Source organism: Calypte anna, chromosome 1 (genome assembly GCF_003957555.1).
Source record: "Calypte anna isolate BGI_N300 chromosome 1, bCalAnn1_v1.p, whole genome shotgun sequence".
NCBI lineage: Eukaryota > Metazoa > Chordata > Aves > Apodiformes > Trochilidae > Calypte > Calypte anna.
The window spans coordinates 188,060,369-188,086,107 of NC_044244.1; the positions used below are offsets into that span (position 1 = coordinate 188,060,369).

At 38.2% G+C, this 25,739-nt stretch overlaps 1 protein-coding gene across 2 annotated transcripts in view; it reads right to left on the reverse strand.

Moving 5' to 3' along the window:
• FAT3 (FAT atypical cadherin 3) overlaps nucleotides 1-25,739 on the reverse strand; it is a 403,937-nt gene that overhangs the window by 99,754 nt on the left and 278,444 nt on the right. For both annotated transcript variants that reach the window (XM_030449568.1, XM_030449576.1), the window contains exons 5-6: nucleotides 5,152-5,466; nucleotides 3,347-3,557 (exon numbers count right to left, since the gene is read on the reverse strand). In XM_030449568.1, coding sequence (XP_030305428.1) covers nucleotides 3,347-3,557; nucleotides 5,152-5,466 — 526 coding nt within the window. The remainder of the gene's footprint in view (nucleotides 1-3,346; nucleotides 3,558-5,151; nucleotides 5,467-25,739) is intronic.

Below are 25,739 nucleotides of genomic sequence, written 5' to 3' on the forward strand. Positions count from 1 at the left end.
GAGGCCTGTTTGGAAGATCAGAGAGATGTTGTGCAACATGCTGCTTAAGCAAAAACTAGCACCATGCAGCTTAGCTCCAGTGTCAAAGTAGTCATCACACCATTCCCACCACTATCAAAGGATGAGATAGAGAGGGCTCAATTTACCTGAGAGAAAAACATTTTTAACTTATTTTGGAATTCCTATTTAAAATCAGTTTCTCATTAATGACTGAATAAATTTAATACAACTGAAACAACTGTGTTTGTGTTGTGGGAGCTACATGGACTGTGAATGGCATTGAATGCAGTCTGAAAAGAAAAACCAGGTATGACATCTCAACCATTCCCAATATAAACAAAATTAAACAAAAAAAGACAGGTAAGCATCCTGTTCCTTCGTAGTTCATGGATTGAAGATCTCCCTAGCTGCAAGAAACTCTCTTGGAGGTGAGTAACTGAAGAATTTAAACAGTTATTTAAAGTGTATTTAATTAAGCTGTAAATTAATTAAGCTGAAGTTAGGCAGACAGAATACTACATAGCCAAACTTCATCTACCTTCCCTTTTTTTTTTTTTTTTTTTTTTAACAGGGAGAAACTGAATGTTATGTATTGAAAAAGAGGTCCTCTGGAATTCCAATGACCGTTTAGTTTGAAAAGGTCATAAACATAAAGGTCAGGCTGCAAAGTTTGTATAAACCATGCCTCTACAAAAGCCTTCAGGGCTTTTGTTGACATTACTGTGGACTGCACGGAGGCCCAAAATCACAAGAGAGGAGCAGGATCAGGCCTAGATTTTATAGCAGCACAAAAACCAGCTCTTGAATCAGCAGTCCCATACAGGTTTCCATACAACTAACTTGCACTAATAATCCATGTCTTTCATTGCCCTTTTCAGCACTAGAATTCAACGCAAAAGCAAAGTATCAGCATCTTATTTTCCACATGGTGATATTGAGGAACAAGGAGAAAAAATGGGTTTTATACTGACACTGACTAAAGGCAGAGAAAGATAACCTAAACAAACAGCACTTTGTCTGTAAACCTCTCGGGGGTGGGTTTTTCCTTTGCACCTTGTGTGCAGAGCATCTTTAACAACAGGGTCTTATGCATGCCCAGGACTTTTGGCTAATTCTTCTGTGTGCTGTTGCTAGTGCTATTATTTGTAACAGCTGTAATATTTAATGACAACATCCATAAGGTAACAGGACTGAATTGGATGGTCAGGGTCACTGATTTCTCATTAAGCCTTGGGAAGCTCTGTCTCCATGGCCCTCTCTAGTGATGCAGCATCATGCAGCATTAGGAGGTAAAGCCTACAGGGAAACCATTAGGGTTGTTTAAATAGAAAAAAAATCTCCTTCTAAACCTTTTGAACCATTTTAGCCATAAAGGTCACATTAAATGGCAAATTAAAGGCTTAAATTTCACAATGATCTCCCCATAATCTTTGTTTGGTAGGCAAAAATGAAATATTATTACAAGGTGTTAAATTACAAGTGGCTCTCGTAACATAAAAGCATGCAGTGGAAGAGCAGGGGCTTCTCTCAGTGCTTAACACAAGCAGCATTTTAATGAGAGGAAAGGACCAGAACACTGAGAACACCAGAGAAGTCCAGCAAAAGGTTCAGATGGGGAAAAAAATGTCGATAATGTCAATAAAGATGGATTTCTCCTAGGAGAAAAGTTACGGTCAGGGAAAAATAGAAAGGTAATGTAAACATTAGCTAATAAATTGCATTTAGCATACTGAAATAACCAAGGGAGTGGGAGGAAAACTTTAGGAAACATATGCTGTCCTTCCCCAGGGGCTAGCAGGAACCCTAGAACAAGATAATAGCTTTGGGTTTAATTTTAATGCACTTGGCACATCAGAAACCGTGATACAAACTCAAAGAGGAAATGTTACTGCTTCTGTCTTTCATCTGCACAAATTAGCAATAAAAGGTGGATGAAAACAACTCTGACAGACCCTTTCTCTTGTGGTTCTTGTCCTTCCTGTGAGCTAAACCCCTCCGCAAATAGCAGTGCTGAAATGAGAGACAGGCTCAATCCCTGTAAATAAAGACTGCTGATGCACTCTTTCCAGTAAGTCTGTTGCAAAGGCTTTTTGTTTCCCTTTCATACAGTATTTACTTCACAAACCTTTGTTTAAATTGCACCACTCTGTGTAGACACTGTTTTACATCCAAAGGTATACAATCATTACCTACAAGTAAATAATAAGCAGCACAGTAACTTTGCAGAGTTGTTTTGCTGCTGGGCAAAGTCTCAATTTGAAGATGTTGAATAAGTTATTCTACAGGAGAGAAATGCTTAGGAACACTGACCCTGCTTCTCCACTGCAAACAAGTGAGTCCCTCTACTCTCTGTGTTTTTGGCAGCTACTCCCTTAGAGGTGTCTCCCTGTGATTTTAAGACCATGTCTTCTGTGGCTTCCCCTCCTTTTCATTAAGGATATTTCTCACTTCCTATTTTTATAACCAATATTACGTAAGGCAATTTTGGGGTTGAAATCTCACATCAGAACACATTTCTCTTTATCAGCTTGCATTCAAGACAAACTTTTGGTGGCTCCGTTTGTAACCCATATGTTGATGCATCCCATTCTGTTTCACAGTTAAATGGATAGCACTGGACTGTGAAAATTTTGAATTAATTATTTGTGATAAACTGTGGAAAATCCGTGAATAAAATGATAATAATTGGACACAAATATGGAAAAAGCTGTCATAGAAAGAAACGCAGCACATCCATGTGTTGCATCGCATCCTGTCACAGGCACTTATGAAAGACGTAATATAAATTGTCTCAAAGAACTTGCAAAAATAAAAGGCAGCCTGGTAAGTTGTATTTTAGCAAATGTGTTTGCACTAAGGGTACCTTCTGTTGAACAGTTCTGCCCACAAGCTGTCTGTAGAATATAGAACATCTCTCGAGCATGCTTGCCACCTTGAAGCAGGGCAGTCGGAAGCAGAAAAAAAAGAACAGAATGCAGAAAAAAAGGTGAAGAAAGAGAGAAATGAGGGACAGCAAGTCTAAGTACCATAAATACATTTAGAAATGAGATTAGCAAAGTATGACAATAGAATTTAAATGACAGACAACATTAAGATTGCAGTAAATAACATAGTATGAAAAAAAAACAATTCAGCCATACAGCGCTTTTTTTCAGCTTAGCTAAAGAATTGTAACAAAAGCAGGAATATTATTATTACTGTTATTGCTATATTAAAATACTATTTTCATTTCAGCATTACAAAAGTGGGATTAATTTGTGGGGGACAGTTCACAGTTAGTTTTCTTGCTCTCAAAACCATATGCTTTTTTTCTGAAGTGTCCTCACTCCACTGGCTCCCAACTTACCGACAATATCAAACCAGAGAGGAATGTTAGATGGCTGCACAGAGACCACCCCAACAATTTCTGTCACTTTATCACTTTCCATGACGGTGAAGTTGTAAAAGGGTTCATCAAAAGTCAGGGGCACGGGGGAGGGTGCAGGTTTTTTTATCCACTCAATATGGAGGCGTGCAGTTGAAGATTTTTGGGGACGACCATTGTCCACTGCTTTTATCTGGCAGGTACAAAGAAAAGAGGACTCAGACTGAACATCACAACTTGGCAGATCAGACTTAATTCTGTTGCATGACAACGACTGTTTGGAAAGTGGCCTTTTTAATCTGCTATGTAAAAATCCTATCAAAAAAAGAGGGATTGAGGACTCCATTCTCAATCCTCATTTTTTACCATAACACTTTGACTTTTTCTGAAAAGACTGATTTAAAAGTGAAATGTTTTATTTTAGAAATGCTGATGTAAGGCATCCTGGAAATGAAATTCAAGCACTCTCCACACAGATGCTCCTCTCCAGAACCAACTTCCCTCTCAAATTTCACCCGATTTGCTCTTGCAGCAAAGCTGAAAGTTGGATGACCCACTGGGACATCATGCACTTGCTACACATGCTCACCCAGATCAGATTTGATTGCTTTTAAATGGCATCTGTACTGCAGATAAGATTGAAATTCCTTACAAGGCCTTCTTTAGGATCATTAATTGTGTTAAATAAGTTTTGGATCATTTCCCCCATTCTCCAAAACAAATACATTTTAAAATTATTCCATATTTATTTTCCTTGCTTTCTTATCTCTGTTGTGTTCATTAAGAGCTGCCCAGCTTGGTGCTAATTTTTTTCATTATAATGTCTTCCAGAGGAATGGGTACACTTGATATCTGCTTGCAATGCCTTTATGGTTTTAGCACAGAAAAGACAAGATGAGCAGCAACAAAATCTGAGTACAAAGAAAAGAAGAATGTAGGCTACAAAAAGGGTGTTTAGGTGAATAACATTAAGGCTAATCAAAACATTTTTCTTTAAAAACTAAAGGAAATGTTTCTCTCCATATAGGATTTACTGCTGTAAATATCCATTTACTACTGTAAATATGTTGTTACTATTCCAGTTAAAAATGGGAAATATTTTTCTGCAATACCATACAGTTTTTTTCTCTAGAAATGTATTAAGTGCATTTGGTACTAACACTTGCCCATCTTCTCCATTCAAGGTGGCAGACCCTTAGGGAAAAGTTCATGAGGGTGTGATGAGCAGTTTCAAGGTAGGAAAACCTTCAGCTGTTGCATTATAATAAGGGCCAGATCCCAGCCATAACTTCCAGCTCTGCAATCATTCACCCAAAGTGTGCTCCGCTCTGACTAGTAGCTAGTTCTTGATATTTTTTTGCCAATTTACTATGGGTCAACTTTTGACAATTTTTTCTCAAATCCTAAAGTACAACTTGCTGGCTTATTGCTGTGGATGAAAATTGTGTATTCAAATCTTTTATTGCGTTATATCAACACCACTATCTTGTATTCTTTCTTTTTTTGACCTTGTCTATATGGTTTGAGTTCTGGCAAAAGTGTTTTGACTGAGATTTCTTTTAACTGTACTTGCTGCCATATTTATACTGTTCACTACATGCACTAATACAAACCTTCTCAGGCCAAATTTTTTGGCAATATGTGAATACTACCTTATTAAAACAGTCAGGTCTTCCATGTAGGTCATAAATTAAACACAATCAGGTATCATTCTTTATTCAAGTATGTCTATTTCTAAAGCAGGCAGTCAAACCATGGGTTTTGTATGTCAATGGAAGAGCACTTACTGTTAAGATGTCGTAACTCCCTGCTGTAAACTGCTTTCTGGAGGAAACCATCCCTGTTTTGGGATCAATAAAAAACTTTCCATCGTCATTTCCATCCACAATGCTGTATGAGATTTCTGCATTTGGGCCTTCATCTTTGTCATAAGCAAAAGCTCTGTAGATTGGTTCCCCTCTTTTCTTACGATCTCTCTCTGGCAGTTTGATCTGATAGACTTTTTCTGGAAACTGAGGTTTGTTATCATTCTCATCCAGAACCTGGACCACCACCCAAACAGAGGACTGCTTGGGAGCTGTGCCCCCATCTGAGACGGTTACCTGAAAAAAAATAGAAGCAGAGACTTCATTCTGTATAGGAACAGTGGGACTACATAAACTGAAAAAAAAAAAAAAAAAGCAAAAAAACCCACAATATTTTCTCTGTACAGAAGGCATACTCACTATAAACATGTTCTGTCTGACCCAAATATCCTCACAATAGCAAATAAAGGAATTTGAAACATTTTTTTTTCTGAGATGAACCTGAAATGGGGAACCTACAGACTGGGAATCTATTTCTCAAAATACAATTCCCTTTTATCTCAAACTCTGCGAGTTTACCTTGGAGGAAAGAACTGGATTTAACCCATTAAGTAGGATCCCTGATTTTTTGCAAAAATTTTACAGTTTCTTCAGTTTCACAATGAATCTGAAAGATGCATTTCTTCTGAAAGATTAATTTCTTCTATTCTAGAAGAATCTCTGTCACTTTTTCTATTAATTATTTGGAATTTCTTAAACAACAAAAGAATTTCTGTCAGTTCTTTCCATTCATCACCTGAGATTTGACAGCTCATTAATTCCAAAAATGTTTTATATGATTTTAAGGGGCAAAGAGAGAGGCAGGTACCAAAAAATTCTGTGCTGTACTGTGTAAAAAGCACACTTTGCTGGCAGAAACATGTAAGAAATAAAATCTTTGAGAGGAAAGTTAATTAGTAATTTAGTTGCAACTTAAACAGAATTACTAATAATTTTTGGTCTGAAACGCTGTGAAAATGAAATGATCCAAGATCAACAAGCACCCGAGAGACTTAATAATATGCCTTCAAAAATGCAATCAATATGTTTCAAACTTCACCTTCAACATTTCAATTGCATTTTTTAAAGATAAATAAAGCAGAAAGTTACTTCTGTTTGCATGAAAGAAATTCAAATTTCACTTTTGGCTACATACACTAACATGCCAGTTCCCACAGTACCAATTTCTGGTGAGAGTGACACAAGATATTGCACATCTTTCCCTTCTCACACTCATCATTGCACATCAGTTCTTTTACTGGTTAACTCCTTGATGCTTTATTTTTCTTTAAACATTGCTCTGCCCAATTATAAATCATGCAGTCCTGATGTCCAGTCCTCAGGCAAACAAAGTTTTCTGGGAATAATGTCCCTTGCCATTGTCCCCTCCATGTCACAAGAAATCTAAACTTAGGGTAATGCCAATTCAGTACTGAGATCAGCAGAAAAATACAACATTTTCAAAGGTAAAAAATGTTCTACGTTTCCTGTATTTAACTATATTTAAAAAAACTGGTAACAGTAAAAAGGAGAGGACTGACAGCTTTAGGGACTGAAATCCTTATTTACAGAAAAATAAATGGTAAGGCAGTATATAGCAGCAATGTAGAATCAAATCAGCCAGTAACTCATGGGAAGAGGGGAGCCTGTCCTCCCAGCAACTTCTATCAGTCTTGGGCTTCTCTCTTGTAAGACTGTCACCAGGGCTGGTATTTAGCACTTTTTGGGATTGCTGTCTCGTAATGGGATGGGAACCCCAAAGTCACCAACATGCCATTGGTCAGACACAGAAATGGGGTGTGGGGAGAAGACCCATAGCTCATTACTGGAGTGTGAACTGGTGTTTGCACTTTCCAAAATATCATTTAAAACTCTGAAAGGCTGCACACATGGCTGACAAGCATAGAATCATCGAATTGGCTGGGTTGGAAGGGACCTCTGAGATCATCAGTCCAACCCTTGATCCACTGCTGCTGCGGTTACCAGACCATGGCACTGAGTGCCACATCCAGTCTCTTTTTAAATATCTCTAGGGATGGAGAATCCACTACTTCCTGGGGCAGCCCATTCCAATGCTTGATCACCCTCTTGGTAAAGAAATTCTTTCTAATGTCCAACCTAAACCTCCCCCGGCACAACTTAAGACCATGCCCTCTTGTCTTCCTGAGAGTTGCCTGGGAAAAGAGAGTTGCCCACCTGGCTCCAGCCTCCTTTCAAGGAGTTGTAGAGAGTGATGAGGTCTCCTCTGAGCCTCCTCTTCTCCAGGCTGAACAGCCCAAGCTCCCTCAGCCTCTCCTCATAGGGTCTGTGCTCAAGTCCTTTCACCAGCCTGGTTGCCCTCCTTTGGACCTGCTCCAGGACCTTGATATCCTTCCTGAACTGAGGGGCCCAGAACTGGACACAGTACTCGAGCTGTGGCCTCACCAGGGCTGAGTACAGGGGCAGAATCACTTCCTTGGACCTGCTGGCCACGCTGTTCCTGATACAGGCCAGGATGCCATTGGCCTTCTTGGCTACCTGGGCACACTGCTGGCTCATGTTCAGCTTCCTGTCAACCCAAACTCCAAGGTCCCTCTCTGTCTGGCTGCTCTCCAACCACTCTGTGCCCAGCTTGTAGTGCTGCATGGGGTTGTTGTGGCCTTTCCACCCAATGAGAGCCACACTGCCAGGGACCTCAGCCTCTCCACTCCACCAGTCCTGGAGAACTTCAGAGCTCCTGCACCAAACAAGAAGCCAGTTCTGGCAAGTCTATTACAGACCCTCAGCACCAAATAACTTTTGGCCCTTTAGAGATTAGTTCCCTCTATTTTTGTTCTGCTGTGGTACAGCTAGACAAACTCTCAGAAGAGCTGAGGTTAAGAAAGAAAAACCTTTTCAGGATTTCTGCTGACTCCATGGATAAAATAATCAATGATGCCAGGTGATACAGGCTGTAGTGTACAGAAACAGCACATATTTAAATAACCACAAAATGCTTTTTTAGGGGCTAATGTTCTAAATACATAGAAAATAGAGAGAAGACACTTCCCTCTAGGTTCTAGCAGTGATATTATAAAAAAGGGGAGGTGGGGGCAGAAAGTTTAAAAATAAAAATAATAATGAAATCTCTGAAAGCCATCATGGTATGAACAGTGTTTAAGTGACTATGATGAAAAACCTAAGTGACTGCTGAAGCAGCAAAGACATTCTTCTGTCTTCCCAATTCATTCTCACAGTTTGTCTGATAACTGCTAAAATCCTGAGAAACTGCACAGGAAATATTTGCTGACAGCTAACTCTAAGTAGTAATGGCTAAAACACAAAATGTCAGCTAATTAGCAGAAATTAACATAGAAAGTCTGTAGTTATTTAATTCTGATCAAAAACTTTGCATCACTGGTTATGTACCAACTAAGCCTTTTTCTCTGGGTGACACTCAAAACTTTTCAGAATGACAGGCTCCAGCTCCACTCAAAAGCCCTGAGTGCCAGACACAGGAGCTGAAGTGTGAGTTAAAGCTCTCTCTTTCCAGGCATGTAAATTAATTAATGAAGCTCACACCAGCAATGGAATTAATTCCCTAACTGTAAATCTGTGCCCCAGCTGACCCTTTTTTTCTGCTCCATCAGCTTGACCCCAGCTTGGGATTTTCAGGTTCCAACTATAAATGGGATAAGAGAGAAGCAAACAAACAAACCAAAACAAAAAACAAAACAACCAAACAAAGAAACCAGCAAACACAACACAGTAAAGCAAAATAACAAATTGCTGCCAGTTCAAAATTGTTCCCAGACAAAAAGTGGGAGGATCGGAGAGGTCACTCAGCACAATGCTCTGCAAATACTGTTTCCATCAGGACACTGCATCACACCAGCACTTAGGGGCCCCTCTAACCAATGCAATTTTGATTCAAACATTACCACAATTCTCAGCAAAAATCTTTAACAGCTGGAAATCACAGTGAAAAGTAACCAGGGAGGAGAGGGAGTTTGGGATGTCTGTATGACAAAGATGCAAACACTAATTCACAGCTGTTATCTCTGGAAATGTGAAAGGCAGATGTGCAAGACACAGAGAGCTTTCTGGGAGAGAAGCTGTAATTCAGGACTAGTGAGGTCCTTCCGTTTAGAAATTTGGAGATGGCATGGTGGGGGGAAGACAGAAAAGAAAGGTGATACCAATGAATATCAGAGTGTCTCAATACATGCTTGTAAAGATGAGCCACCAAGAACCCAACAACAGATTAATATCATAGTAATCAAGACACAGAAATAGTGAGGACCAGAATTAAAGTTTTCCAGAGAAAATCAATGTCTTGTTAGCATGTGTTTTGCTATATGCTGAAGAATCTCTCCAGTCTTTTTGCTGAGTCTGGTATGCAGACACCAATAGGTGCAGACATACTTGCTTCTTGCCTATGTGCAACCTGAGATGGAACAGTCCCCTTAGTAAAGGTGACATATCTTAAAAGGAATATGAGGACATGTTTAATGGCATCTGATGGCATGCAATGGCAAGAAGAATATGAACTCTAAGATTCTAAGCATCACTGTTGTTTTCCCACTACCTGCTAGGCATTTTCACTACAGATTCTTCATAACATAAAGAATATTTTATCAGTTATCTGCATTCACAATTAACTTCAATGTTTATGACTTTGCTGAACCATATTCATGTTTATGTTCAAACCCAAAGAACAGTTACAAAAGAAATCCGTAGCAGTGGACTTCTCATTCAAACCTAAAGTCAACATTAATTGTTCAGAAAAAGAGCTTGCATGTTATATTTGAAAAATCTCCTCATTTTATGACCGTCTTCTTTTTAAGGCACAGAGAAGACATCTACTGTGAAAGTATTGGTTGAAACATAGTGTTAGTCTAGCTGACCTCAGTGCTGGTGCTGAAAAATAATTTTACCTTGAGTTCTGTGAGTTGGACTGTGACCTTTAACTGAAGAAGGATTAGCTCTTGAATTCTGTCAGAATACAAATGAAACTGTGAGGACCACCCTCCTGAATTAAAAGTATAATATTGAGTCTCATTAACAAAGCTCATGACTTCCAAGATAATTATTAACTCAGCTGGAGAGAGTAGCTAGCAGGGATCTTATTTCAACAAGTGCAACAAGACAATCAGCAGATGTTTAATGTGAATTATCAAGCCTCAAGAAGAATGAGAATTTTCTTCCATAGCAATCCTTGGCAGAAGGAAGTACTCTGCCTACCCAATTTTTCAAGGGGAGCTGCCACATTACTGTCATTAGCACTGGAAAATGCTGGAGATGTCATATTTGCTTTTTTGTTTTCGTTTGTGTGATACTACTTAATGCAAAAAGAGATGAGCTGAGATGCCTGCGTCTCATCTGAAGAGTGTGCATAATCAGGGTCTCAGGTAGAAGTCTCTCCCTTCCCCCAGCCAGAAATGACAATTTTGCTTCAGAAAACTCGTTGAGTTGCTGGAGACAGAAAAATGATCAAAGGGAGCCTGAGAGCTGAGGCATACCCCTGCTGTTAGTGACTAATGGTTTTTTTTCTTCTGCCAATGCACAAATGAGCTGCAATACCTATTGTAAGAGTCTCTGGAATTCAGCCCAAGTAAGAGAAATAAAAGATTATAAAGAAGAGCTTATTGAGGGATGAATAGAACTTTAAAGTCAAATACCCTGAATTACTATCTCTGCCTACTTCAGAGAGATAGACCAAGTTTGTGGCTAAATTCTTACAAGGAAATATTTTTCTGAAATGCATTATAGTTCTGAAGTACATGCTGGATTATTGCTACAAAGCAGAGGCAGTGTAACTCAAAGACAGACAGGAGGGGAAATAAAAAGGTACTTTTTAATTTTTTTTCCCAGTTCAACACAAACACTGAGTTAGCTGGAGTGAATTAGATGCCTCCTCAGTCTAATCCTTTATTTGGCAGCTGTGGAAAAGAAGTGGGCAGCTGCTTATTTCACTTATCCTACTAGAATGTAGTGCTGTCCCTACAGACAAATTACTTAAACACTTCTTGTAGGAAAGAGTGCCAATCATATCAATATGATTCACCTTTCCTTATTTCCTTTACAATGTGCTAATCTGGGAACTCTTGTTTTCAATCATAAAAAAAATTAATGCATTCACTTTGGCCAGTATGAGAAATAAATAATTTCGAGTACATTTTAAATACAGACTATTACTGACACAAACACTCTAGATTAGGAAAGTCAATGGCTTCCAGCCACATTCAAACTAGAAAACGACTCATAATGGTCTGTTAAACCATTTGAGAATTAACTATGACATCAGGTAATTTCAGTGCTGCACTGCCAAAAGACAGGAAGGAAGGAAAGCAGGCAGGCTTTTTCACTTGGAGTTAAATGCTCCCTGAAGTATCAGAAAACCTAAATATTAGAAAAGCATACTGAAAAAAAAAATCTTGGAGGCTTCAAATCTTAACTTTTGTCAGACACAGTACTGAGAACAATGATTTAACACAATGAAATAACAGACTGAATGATTTAAGGGTCCAGAACTATTGCTATTATTACTACTACTACTACAAGAGCAACAACATTTATTCTGTGTCACACTTAATTCTTCAAGCTTTTTGAAAGTCTGAAAAGTGAACAAGATTCATAACCCTGAATAAGAAACAAGACTTGTATTTTAGCCTTAGTAGCAATATAAGCAAGGATTTGCACAGCTCTAAAAGAAAAATACTTTGCATAGGGATTGCTTTTTAAATTGACTACAGTTTGGAGATCCTGGCAACCTTTGTGCAGCAGGCTGTATTTATACTATTTAAATCAATACATGCTAACATAAATGCAGAACAAACCATTTCTCCATTAAATTCCCAGGGCAACAGAGCAGCCTGGTCTGTCTTAACATAAACTTTTAGGCAATATCCAAACAATAACTTCCCTTTCTTTTCACTAAGTAAAACCAAAACTGTAGTCCTTAGGGATGTCAAGCTCATATAATTTTGCTTTTGATGAACTGTAGATAAAACTTTGCCCAGAAGTCACTCTAAGCCTATCACTTTCCAGAAGTCCAAGTGTGCTTCCTGCTTTCATTGATGGAATTGAATGCAGATAATTTTCACCTCCACTGCCTAACAGTATTGTGTAGTCACTTATGATTCAGCTGAAATGATTTATTAAGCACAGCATTGCTCAGCTACAACTTTTCTTGACCTTCTAGATGATAACCACACCAAAAGAAGTGATGCTTGAAACACTGCATGAATTGTATCCCGTATTAAGCAGTTTGCAAAGTTTGTAATGATACAGATGGAAAATTTGATGTGTTTGTAGTGGATGCATCAGCCTCAGTCCCCAAATAACTCTAAAGGTCTTTTAAATAAAGCAAGAACTTCCTTTCTTTGTTCATGAAGTTCCAAAAAAGTGTATCACTACCCCAGTATACAATAAACAAAAATACGGAAATGCACACACTACAAATAGGCCTCTGATAATATCTGGACCCAAGGACATCTACCACCTTCAGACTGCCACCTCACAAAAAAGCTGAAGACTGATATGCGATTGCTTAAAAAATTTTAGAGGCATATGGAACCTCTTTGGGCACAACATATGACTGAACAAAAGTATAACTACCCTTATAAAGGAGAAAGAAGATAAAAGTTGTGTATTGATCTTCACAGTAAACTTTGAAGAAGGTGTTTAGCTCCTGCTGATACAATCAAAGAGTTTTTGAACAAAAAATGAGTCGTCAGATCTTAGAACATTTTGTTTCAAGCACGCTTAAATAACATCAAGTTTGGAAATTAAGATATTTAAGGAGTTTAAAGTTAGCTGTAATCTTTATGTTGATTGTAATCCAATTCATACCTGACTACCTACTTCAGCTATTTGTGGATTTTGCTTTTCTCATGACAAGAAACACCTCTCATCAAATATTGGTAAGTTCAGTTCTATCAGATCTACCTCTGCAAATAATGCCCTTCTCAAAAACTCTTACCTCAGCACACAGGAAACACAACAGCTCTGAGTTTATTTTGCTTCAGGAGAGGTGCATCTAAGCTCACTGAACTGCTCTCTTCTCAGATATGCAACTACCCTTCATTTTCTGTCCCTAAAAGTCACTTGATTCTCATCTTCACTATGAACAGGAATCAAACACCCTCCTCAAAGCTTCCTCAAAATTATGAATATCATTATACTTCTCCAATTTTCCCTTTTTTCATACTAGAGAAGTCAATATGTTCAAACCATGTACCAGCAAGAAAACCGTTCTGGCTCTTAATAAAGACATAGGATTTTATACCTGCTTCCAAGCTTTTATTGTTGATACTAATAACTTATTTTATATTTTAACTATCAGTAGAAAGGCTATACTCAAAAATATATGCTGGTATATTGCCAAAATTTAATCAAGCTATCATAATAGCCACTGTAGAGTTAATTAATCACTCAGCACAGTGATACGTACTTTACGTACTTTACTTTTACTGCTTGGGTGTGCAGCTGTATCCGTCTGTAATACAGGTCCCCAGATATTCAAAATGATGGGAAATTAAGGTTCAGCCACTCTTTCGGCAGGAAGTCTCAAATTTGGAGCAGGTGATTTCCTGTGTGTGGCAATATTTCTCTATCTGTTCAGCAGCAAGTCAGCATCAGTGCCTCATGCTAACATGGTACGTGGTGTTGAACCTACTCCATGCCCTTAGAAATATCATGGCATGAAGTTTCTGTAACAGCACAGTACTAACTTTAAATATTTTTAAAATACTTTCAATATTCAAAGGAAACATCATCTCTCCTAAGCTACAATATTAAAACATACTTCCAAACTATTCTTGTCATGCCAACAGGCAGTGCTTTCTAATGTCAGATGAGAAACTCTCAGAGGTTCTGTGATAGTCAGTCTTGAAATATTATTGCTGTCACTTAGGAGGTAATACATTTATTTGGCATCCAAAGAGATGCAATTCCTTAAAAGGAATATTAACACTTTAACACTTTTTTTTTTTTTCCCTCCAAAAATGCTCCAACAAACAGCACTCGGGTTGTGCTAATGGAGGGTGACACCACCACGTTTCTGGCAGAAAAGCTGAATAAGGTGCCTCCAGTTCCTCCTCTAGCCCCCTGTTCTCCTGGCATCCATTTGCAGCCACCTTCACCTGTCAATAAATTGTTTCTGCATATGTGTTACCCACAGGGCTACTTAAACAATCAAGGTTTCAAATGAACTGCTGAAAGGAAGCAAAATCTCCTAAAAGGCAGATGGTTAATGTGTAAAGGTGGTGAGAGAGCAAAACAAGGAGTGGAATGGCAAATCTTCCAGTCAGAGGAGGGGGAAATTGCTGAAGATGTTTTGGCCACTGAAAGAAAGTGCATTTTGTAACTAGAATTTTGGTGATTAATTCTTCAATTTAACTACAGATAGTATTTCACTTTACCCTTCCTTCAGAAAGAAACCTAAAACCCCTGCCCTAGAACTCATCACTTTTAAACAAGCTTTTGATCAATACTAACATAAGTAAAGCCAAGTCTAGTGATCTCAAGGAAAAAGGATTTGTGTCCCAATGATAATTGCTGAAACATCCAATTGCCATTTTACATTATTTTTTCGTATTTTGTAAGAAATAATGAATGTGAAATGTTTTAAAGATATTATATATATATATATTATAGATATTATATATTAAAGATATTTTCATAGCTGGTAGCCTCTGACATTTGAAGGAAAACTTATTTTTTTAAGGTCAAAAAATAAAGCTTCTATGATTTTATATTCAAAATAAAGCTTACCAGTTAAAAACCTGATTAATAAAAAATTTATTTCTGAGCCAGGTAGACAGTATATAAAATCAGACCTTTAAGGGATACAGTCTGTTGCCAATTTTTGATCCTTTGATTTTAAGTTTGCAAAAGGCCAAAAGGGACATTTATCTGGTCTACATGAACTGTAACTCCAGAAGACTGCTGTGACATCAATCTACAATGAAAAAAATGAAGACATACTTTTTGCTGATATTCAAGTTTTTGATAGAAGATTCTTTGATTAGTAATGACATGAAAAGTGACATTATGAACAACTTTGAGTTTAATATGACAGCAATTACATGTATGAGAAAAGTGACTTGTAGTCAGGTGAGGACAATATACTGAAGAAAGTAGTATAAATATATTCAGAAAATTAGGATGAAAAATATGTAAAATAAGGTAAAGGAGAGAAGCATGAATAAGGAGATTCATTGCTGGGGCTCTTCCCAAGGCAGTTTTTTATAATGACATTATTGCCCTGTTTTTGTCAGGCCAGATTAAATGAAATCAAATCAATAACTGCTTTGATTTTAGCAAGAAAAAATGCTGCTTGACTTCTTGATGCCTACTCCACAACTTTCTGTGACAAATTAATTTTAGACAGATAATAAGCATTAATTGGGACATACTTAATCACAGTTTCATCTAATAGGCAACACAGACAAGCCTTATTATCTCAATCTCCACTTATCTTTGATTCTAAGTGTCCTATAAACATCTGCTCTCCAGTTTACATTGACATGGGGTCAATTTCAAAAAATGGCTAAGATTCAGAGTTGGACTGTTTGTAGGGAAAAAACATGTAGGTTCTGAATTTGAAGTTAAACACATATTTTTGGACTTTAGTTTTACTTTTTCTAAATTCGGTTTTCAGCTTTGAAAAATCAGCCTGTCAGAAGGGCTTGAGTATTATGACCTGTACAAAAGATGTGAAACATACTCAGATAATTGTCCTGGTGGTAGAGGATGAGAGCCATCAACCCCTTCCCTGATGGGTCTGAATTCACCTGACATAGAGAAATCTCAGTTTTTTTCAAGCAGCTAAGTGTACATTTAGAGACCAGTTCACTGCAATCACTGTTTTTCCCTCAGTCATCTCAGTTCTCTTTTCAGCTCTGCTGAACCTTTACAAAACTCCATAAAACAACTGAATACCTTCAGAATCTCCAACCACACCCCAGTGGAGTCTGCACATACTGCATGGCTACAGACACACAGGGTAAAACTAAAGGCAAGGCCCTTGCTGAATGGAGCAGTGGAAGAATTACAGGTACCTTCTTGGAGGAGAAGGACCTGGGCAGCTGTGAAAGCCACTGCTTTGGAAATCAACGGCAATTTGTCCTTGGGATGTTGGTGAGGAGAGGTTTGCACCTGGAGCTTAACAACCTCATTTCAGCTTGATTTTAATTTTCATGCAGCTTTTGCCCGGTGCTGGGCTCCAGCTGAATACCAAGGATCTGAAAGCTGTAAGCCTTTAATTAAAGGGTAGAGAACATGTCTAGCACCAAAGAACCACCACCCCCACCATATGCGTTATAGCTAACTGGGAGGAATCTTCCTTTGACAACCAGGCAAATAAGGTTTTTCTTTTGTTTACTTTAAAGCAACAACTTAAAGCAACATGCAATTTCATTGGTAATTTTTTAACATGATTTTTTTTCCAGTTGGCTCTATTTTTAATACATATAGCCAGTGACCCTGCAAGCAATGACATATATTAATTATTTTCGGAACATGTCAAGACCACACTGCTGCCATAAATATGTAGGAACAAGGATGTTTGGAAGTAATGATACAATAGGAAAAGCGTTCCCAAAGTTTTAATATGCCAAATGTATTGAAAAAAAAATATGTAAATCCTGTCCCAAAAGGTTAATTTCCCCAAGAGTCAGAACACATTATAAATATTCACGTTATTAATATTAATTAATCAATTAAAACCATTATAATTAATTAATTACACGGTGCCTAGAGTCCTAGAAAGGGGTCTTTATGTGCCTGAATAATAAGAAGATGACATTCTGCTCCTGCGGTGCAGGAGGAATTTTAAAAGATTGCAACTTTTGAAACAGTTTTAGCACTTTGATTCTTCTGCAGAATTAATCCTTAACATGCATTTGGTTTTGCAGCCACAGGATGGCATTCACTGCTGTATAAAGGGTCAGTGAAATGTAAGTAGAGCCTGTAAAGTGTACTTTCTACCAAGGAAGGAAATATGTAATAAAAAAATATTAATATAAATTTACTGCTTTCTACTGACAAAAACATTTATTCAGGAATAGTATGAAAATCTTACCATGAACAACCTTTAAGGTCAATGTTCATGCTTTGAGGACACCAAAGCCCACAACAGATACTTCCTGCCTGACTTCAGTGAGCTGGGACCTTCTAAAAATACAGAGCAACAATTCCAACCTACCAGCAACTGCATAAAGCACTTCAATTTCACTTCCATGGTTTATGGAGTCTGAGTAACTCTTTAATGGATTTATATAGACTCATAATTTACTGTTTATTTTCCCATTAGGGCAGTATACAGAGTAGGTGTTGACACATGGCATACCAATGGGAGGATAGTTGGACTGAAGGAATGGCCAAGGTGACTGATAATTGGATTGCAAATGTCAAAGAGTGTGGTTAAACAGCCAGCTATATCAACTCACACATACTTTTCCCAGTTGTGAAATGAAAGTTAAGAGCAGGGACAATCAGCTACAAGTAGTTACAATTTATAGAGTTGGGTTTGAAGTCAGCAGCCAGCAGCATCCAATTAACTGCAGTGGAGATGTCTAACACTACTGGTAAAAGGACTGGATTTGGAGTGATGAGCAAGAATGTCAGACCAAGAGACAACCCAGTAATACTATTAACCTTTGTGAGATTGCCCTGCAGATAATATGATCTGGGGGACAGTAAAACACTGCGTGAGACACTATGCCCAATTTGGTAGTACAAGACTGATGCATGGGAGAAAGAGGAGAGTTCTCCTGGATCCATTTTATATGCCTCCAATTAGCCCTCACTAGGTGAAGGGAGAGAAATGGGAAAGGCAGAAAGAGTCCCTCTAATGAGTTGATTTGTTGGTTTGCAGTGGAAGAGGCTGAAAAAACAAAGTTTTAGGAGCTGCTTTGCTTTTAAGATTGTCTCAGGACAAGGAGCAGGGTACTTTGTTAGACATAGCTGTGAGAAAGCTCCTGATTTATGGGAGCTCTTGAACAGCACAAGTGCATCCTGTCAGGATCAGTACAGGAGGTGTGATCCCTTGGCACACAGAGATCAGATATGTCAGCCCCATACACTAATCCTCATGGTTAGCTGCTGGGGTCAGGACTGTGGCTTCTCACTCATGATGTGGAGCCCTGGATGATGCCATCCGTAGTGCTGCTGCTTGCTGAGAGAGATTGTATACAAAATACAAATACAGTTGTTCTCTGGAAGTCCATTCAGTTTTAGGAATGAAAGTATTAATCCATGGTCTAATCCATGGATTACTGATCTGACAAAACATCTAAATCTTATTTACAGGCTCAGTGAGGAAAAGGCAGTTTGTCAATCAAGTGAGGTTTAAGATGCAATTCCTGTTTTGCTATGTAAGTCTGGTGAATGTGTGCTCAATAACCTTTAGAAAACAGAGCATGAATGTATAGTTTATTCAGCTACTACTGTTTAGGCACTGAAGTGGAGTGTATTTCACACTCAGAGAACCTGTGGGGGGTTTCTCAACTTAGCAAGCCCCCAGGTAGCTCTCAATGGCACACAGTGGAGAAGTGGGAAGGGACACCAAATTAGTCCTGCAAAAACTATACAAGGTACTGAAAACACACCCTACAGCTCTGAGCAGGGTAATTTGATCTGTCAAGAAGCAGGATAAATGAGTGCTTCATGCTGAGCATCAAGCTGCAGCAGCAAGAACTTCTTTCAGGAGCTCAGCAGCTTGCTGGAAGTTGGGTGTCCCATCACTGGTGAGATCCATCACCAGGCACCCTCCAGTGCTGCAGAAAACCAGAATCTTCTGTACACTTCAAACTTCTTTTTATTAAAAGAGCCACGGCTTTCAATTGATATGTTCACAGTGAGAGTTGGATATTATGAGAATTAAATGCCTGAAGAGAAGACATTTAAAGCAAATATTATTTTACTTTTAAGATGCCCCGGCTGTGCTGCTACAGTTAAGACTGCACTTGGGTGATACAGTGGCTTGTGACAAAAATAGCACAAGATCCTTATTGTAACAAAACAAAAAAACCCCAAAGGCTTTAGAATTCAATTTAAACCCATAAACATATGGACAAAGGTACAGAGATGGAGTTTCTGTACACCCACTTGAAGTTTTGGTGAGGATGAGGACTATATGGTAATGCACTTATCTAACTGCCTCCTGCACCTCCCTCCTTCAACAGAGGCCATGCCATTTTGGAATGCTTTGATGTATCACATCATAACACATCATCTCTGCTTAGCTAAAATGTGTAGTCTAAAACTTATGACTGTCTAGAAACTTTTGAGCATTAATTAAACTGTAGGGGCTTTTTTGTTTCTTTGAGGGTTCTTTTGTTGTTTGTTTGCTTTTTTTGTTGTTTTAATGTGGCAATATAAAACACTGTGTTTAAATTCCCCAGGTTTTTTTTTTTTTTTTCAAGTAATTCTTAAAAAAATAACTGTTTTGCCTTGAAGATTAAGAACACATTTTTATTTATAGAATAATTTATAAGTTGTTTGGAAGGATAGTGGAAGGAAACAAGATCCACAGGGAAAAACAAATACATTTGAGGTTATGACAGAAAGTATTAAGATATTTGTTAGTATCTTAATTAAAGCTAACATTCTGATCTTCAGAAAAGCCAATCCCATAGAGTGACAGACTGCTATTACTAGTATTTGTATTTTTTACTTTCCCAGGGAATGTGAGAAAAAATAATTATTTTGATCTTGACATTTTTGTTCTCTATTATTCATGTTAATCCTTTCCTTTGAATATTTAGAATATTCCTTGCCAAACAAAGTATTACTTTTTGCCAAAACATAAAATGTACTCTAGAACTGCTATGATAACGTTTTCAAGGTCTCTGTATCATGAGAGATTAGGAAACAGCAATATTGCATTTTGGAATGAGGAGATTAATCTGTTTCCTGACAACTGAAATTTGTTAGGCTGGGAAAAGAAAATTACTGCTTTTGAGGGCATATTTCATAGCACTTGATGCTTCAGGGCCTTTGTTCTTTTCTGTGTAAATCATATCTTCATAAAAAGCAAAAGAATTGTTTGGTCTCTGATTATTATCAAGCTGAAGCAAGATAAGAAAAGCATTAGGATTCTTAGGTTCCATGATAATATATTTAGGGAGAAAAAAGGTGTCAAATATACTTATTAAACTGATTCTCAACCTGATTAGAGGTTTTCTTATCTCTAAGTGTCTAGTAAATACTTTAATTTGTGTCATGTTACAATTTGTGCTGAATTCTCCAATCTTATTTCAGCACATTTCACACAGTGATGCACTTTTGCCATAACAAACTATTTTTAAAATTAAAAAATAAGCACTTTTTCCACACTACCATGTTTTTACATTACATTTTCATACTCTTTCCAGTATGTCTTTTTTGCTCAAGCTGAATGTTGAAGGATTATGTGATGGAGGGACAGGGTGGCAATCAGTGAATATAAAAGAGCACATAAAGAGGGAAAATATATAATACTGAAAGACATGATAGTCTATGGTGACAAGAATGTAAAGAATGTGATGAGACTGAAAGAAAATGTGTATTCAAGGTCAACTAGGAAGAGGTTCTCACTGAGTGCACTAAGTGGTGAGGGCAGTTTTGAGGAATGACAATTTTTCAGTACATCGCTGATACTGGAAATTATGGGACCCTGGATAACACAAGCATTAACAATGTGGAATAAACTATTAAAACACCAGGGGAAGAAGCACAGACAAAATCCAGATGCTGTGACTCTAGACTGACAAGGCAGTAGATCTCTAGAATAAGGATAATCTTCACCATGATGGAGAAAAGAGAGCTGTAGGGAAGATAGTAAAATCTAATAGAACTTGCAAAAGGAAAGAATTATTCCAGTTTTTCCTTTGTAGAAGGGCTGCTCACAACAGAAGATGAGCTGGGGAAGGGACCACTTGAGCTCTGGGTGTCCTAGGAACCATTTTAAGTCAAAAGAATTGCAAGTTCAGGGTTGGGATCTCTACACAATGCATTGCAGGGTAGCTGAATTTGGCTCATGGGAAGGGTGGCAGCCAGTGAAGACGCTGTGAAAATATCCCAGAATTAACTTTTTTTATAGATTACAGGCATGAATTCTCAGCAGCTGAGTACAGATCACCTTGAGAGAAAGGTCAAATGAAGGCAAAACTTCTTTAAAGGCATGTTTCTAAATGATGGCTTCATTAAAAACTTACTGTCCAGAAAGGGGCAATACTGCAATGTATTTCTAACTGAGGAAGAAGATGCTCCCTGCCTTTGATGCAATGCTCAGCTCAGTCCTAGCCAGGAAGACAGGAAACTGAGACCTCCATAAAATGTGTGTACGTGCCTGTGTGTGTGCTCACACACGCACCAGACATAAATAAATTAACAGTCTGGCAGCTGATGGGTATTGCAAGTGCTACAAAAAACCATGATATAGCACTAAAGCAGCCATGCTTCGAATAACACAAAGGCTCTGTACATCTCAGATTAAAATCACGTGAAAGATTTCATGCTGCTTCTGCAGAAGATTAAATCTTTGGTACATTCATAAAACAAATGTGAAGATTTAGCAACGCGGCGTGTCCTTCACAATAACTCTTTGTCACACCAAGCATGGAGCCTGCCAAAAGAGTCACCCTGAAAGGGTATATCTGACCAATTTGGGCCTGGTAGGTGGGCTCCAGCCTATAAAAAAGAGAGCTACAGATCTTAAGATACACACAATAAAGTAAAAAACCTGTTAACCCTGAGCTAATGTGTGAGCTAATCCATCACTGAGAAAGCAAAATTAGACCTAATTCCTAAATCCTGACAAAAAAGGAACTTGGTATAGGTTAACCACAGGATTTGCCAGCACAATCTCAGCAAGAGAAATGATTTATAAAACCAGAAGGAAGACCATTAATATATCCCTCTCTATTTCAACAGCAGTTAACACATGGGTGCAGACCTAATTTTCAAATGACAAAATAATGTTTGGTGTTTTGGTAACACTTGTCTATCTCATTTCCATTGATCTAATGCTCTGCTATCCTAAAGTTCTGCTAGCAGAGTAAAAGAAACAGGTGTTGGGTTTATTTTAAATTACTTTTCTCTAGTGTATCCATTCACCCATTTCAAGACATCTGGGGAAATGCAGCCACGGGCGTTGATATCTCATTCGCTCATCCTGGGTATTATCAGGGATAACTTCAAGAAAAGCAGTGCTACTGAAGCTGGACTAAGCACACCACTCAGGGTAAGCCAAGGAACTCAACTAGCCCCCAGGATAATAATGAAGACTTTTCCCTATCCACAGTGGAATCACAGGTGTCTTAATATAATGCTAGTTAACCAAAAGGCCACTTTCTTGAACTACTTAACTTCATAACTACACAATGCTAAGTCCAGTGAGATTTTTTTAAGTTCAGAGGGACAAAGAAAAAGCTGATGCACCTCTAGGCTTCAAGGAGATGCTCAGGACCTTGCAGGGTGGCATCCCATAGGCTTCATTGTTTTCCTGAAAGAATTCCACCTTCTCTCTTATGCATTTAGAAGAGGTGGAAAATGCCTGATAAGACACTACATGATGCCAATATGATGATTATCTCCTTCCAGTCTTGCATGCAATGGGGTGCCTACAGCCAAGACCTGCTTTTCAATTGCAGTGGGTGCACAAGGGAAATCCTACAAGAGGCATTTGATGTTCACCCTGAAAAAGCTGACAGTGCTGTGCTTTGCAGATTTTCATTTCTTCATTTCATGACCCAGCAGTTCAAGTCAGTGATCAATAAAATCTGCAATACAAGCTCCAACCTCTCTGCAAACTCCAGAGATACGCAAATGACTCCTTAACTAAGGCAAAGCTCCAGGCAATCAGAAATTTATTTTTTTCTAATGAGACACAGTAGCTGTAGCAGACAGCTGGGTGTGTATCAAAACCCAAACCCTAGACAACTCTGATGTGTCATGCTATTCAAAATATGAACCTGAAGTAGTATTTGCAGAATTATCTGTATCTTTATACTGCGTCAACTTCTAATCTAAATGGCTAATATGTTTTTGAATCTGGATCATAATATCTATTTTTCCCTTCAAGCAGACTCACTGTCTGATGAAACATGATTTTGCTGAATCTCTACTGGGGCAGTATTCCACTGTACATGGTAAATTTGTCATTGTATATATTGATGAACTGGGAAGATCAAATCTCTTCCATGAGCTAATGAATGACTAAACACTAAATGAGCTATGTTTGTTTGTTTGTTTTTTTAAATATCCAAAAAAATTAACAGAAGCTTACAATACATCTATAAAAGGTCTATAAACTGACTAAAATCTGTATTTGTCAAGCATTCATAACAAACCCCAAAGTTTTGCATACTGAGTTAAGATTTTTGATTTAGGAAGTTCATTAAACATAGAAAAGAGGACTGCTTTTCTTCATTACCATTGGTATCCTGCATCAATAGAATGGATTGACCTAACAAGTGAGAGATTTTTAATGCTGGACTAAAATGCTGCTTTGTAAGAAATTCCATACCGTATCAGAGTAGGTGGATGTGTCAAGAATTCTCTAAGAGAAGCCAGAATCAGATACTTGCATATAAATGATGCACTAATTGAGCTGTCAGTAGTGTGCTTATCCTGTGCATCTTTTTGGTATTTACATGTACAAAACATTTTTAAGAAAAATTATCTAATCTTGAGAGAGTTAAAAGAATTACATTAAAAAAAGACTGAAATCAATTTTAAGCATAAGGCAAAAAAGCAAATCAAGCATCCTAAGGACTGACTCAAAGTTCTCACATTTTGTGGAAATGTCATAGACATTCTTGGTGCATCAAGCCTCTCAAGGCAACTGGTATTTCATTAAATAACTGAAATGATTTGATATATGTGGACCCAATATGGCCCTTTCTCTTTTGTACATATTATGTCATCAGAGCTTTGGGTACAACTCCTATTTGCTACCTGAATTTAACATGGAATGTTAAGGAGTTTAAACACAAAACTCTTATTTCTTTTTTAAAAAATCGAACTTATTTTTCCTTGCTGTTATAATTTTATTCTTACTTAATAAGAAAACAAAATTAAAATTCCAAATGCATGAAGAAAAAGGTTATTAAACTCAGTTTTCCCAGTGCTTAGACTTTGTTGTCTGCATTGCTTCTCAAGTTGCTATCTGTAAGAAAAGTACATCTGGGAGAAATTGAAATTTGAAGTGATCAAAGAAAAGAGAATAATCTGTAAAAACCCCATGCCTTAATTATTTTGAAGTTTAAAATTCCTGTTCATTTCTCTTGCACAGAGGCTACTCAGATAGCAACTGAACATGTAATATTTTCAGTCATGAACTTAATAATTCTTCATTTTATTGGATCACATTAGTTAGAGACAAAAGTCTAATTGAGGAGAACACTTATCACTGCAGACAGATGAATCTCACCAGGACTTTTCCTGTATTTTGCTGTGTAAGAATTTCTGCCTGAATGCACATGAGCAGTGTGCAGTGTCAAATGCAAATCTGTCTCTGGAAGAGAGTTTTAACCTCCGGTCATCTCTTTCCTTTGGAGAGTTGTTAGCTACTTTGGAAAACAGCAAACTGGTGGAAAAACATAATGATAATTGAGAGGGAAGGGGGGGGTGGGGTGGGGACGACTGCAGCCCATGCATCTCTAGAAATCTTGGGCAGAGTAACAACTCCTGAAGAACACAGGGGGCAGGATGGAAATCTGCAGCGTGGGATGAGTGAGCTCAGCATGTGCCTCCTGTGCCAGAACCTGGGGTCTCTGTTAGATCCACCACCACACTGACCTGTCCCACAGGAGCTTTCACTCTCTGCTGAAAAACCATACAGAGGAAGCACAAAACGAACATGCTTTGGATTTTTTTTAGAACTATTTCTTTTCTTCCCTTTATTTTCTTGTTTCCCTACTTTCCTTTTTTCCTTTTCTCTTTCTTTTTTCCCCTTTCCTTTTCTTTCCTTTCCTTTCTTTCTCCTCTCCTCTCCCTCCCTCTCCTCTCCTCTCCTCTCCTCTCCTCTCCTCTCCTCTCCTCTCCTCTCCTTCTCCTCTCCTCTCCTCTCCTCTCCTCTCCTCTCCTCTCCTCTCCTCTCCTCTCCTCTCCTCTCCTCTCCTCTCCTCTCCTCTCCTCCCTCCTCTCCTCTCCTCTCCTCTCCTCTCCTCTCCTCCTCTCCTCTCCTCTCCTCTCCTCTCCTCTCCTCTCCTCTCCCTCCTCTCCTCCTCTCCTCTCCTCTCCTCTCCTCTATCCCTATCCCTATCCCTATCCCTATCCTTTTCCCAATTTTGAAGTTGACATTCAAGCTCAATATGTCACCATTCAAAGCTGACCTCATGCTACAGTTTCCATTGTCTCTACATACTTAATGTTCCACAAAAATCCTTTCAGGTGTCCTCAAAATCATAAAAAATAGTTCACTTATTTCCAACAAGCACAACCAGTAATAAATGTTAACTTCAAGCTGATTACCTATTTTCTTAATTTCCCTTGAATCATCTGATAGGCTCCAATGCTAATGGGAGAAAGGCATGTGCCATTGGAGCCATTTAAACCTCAGACAAAATGTTCAGTCAGAC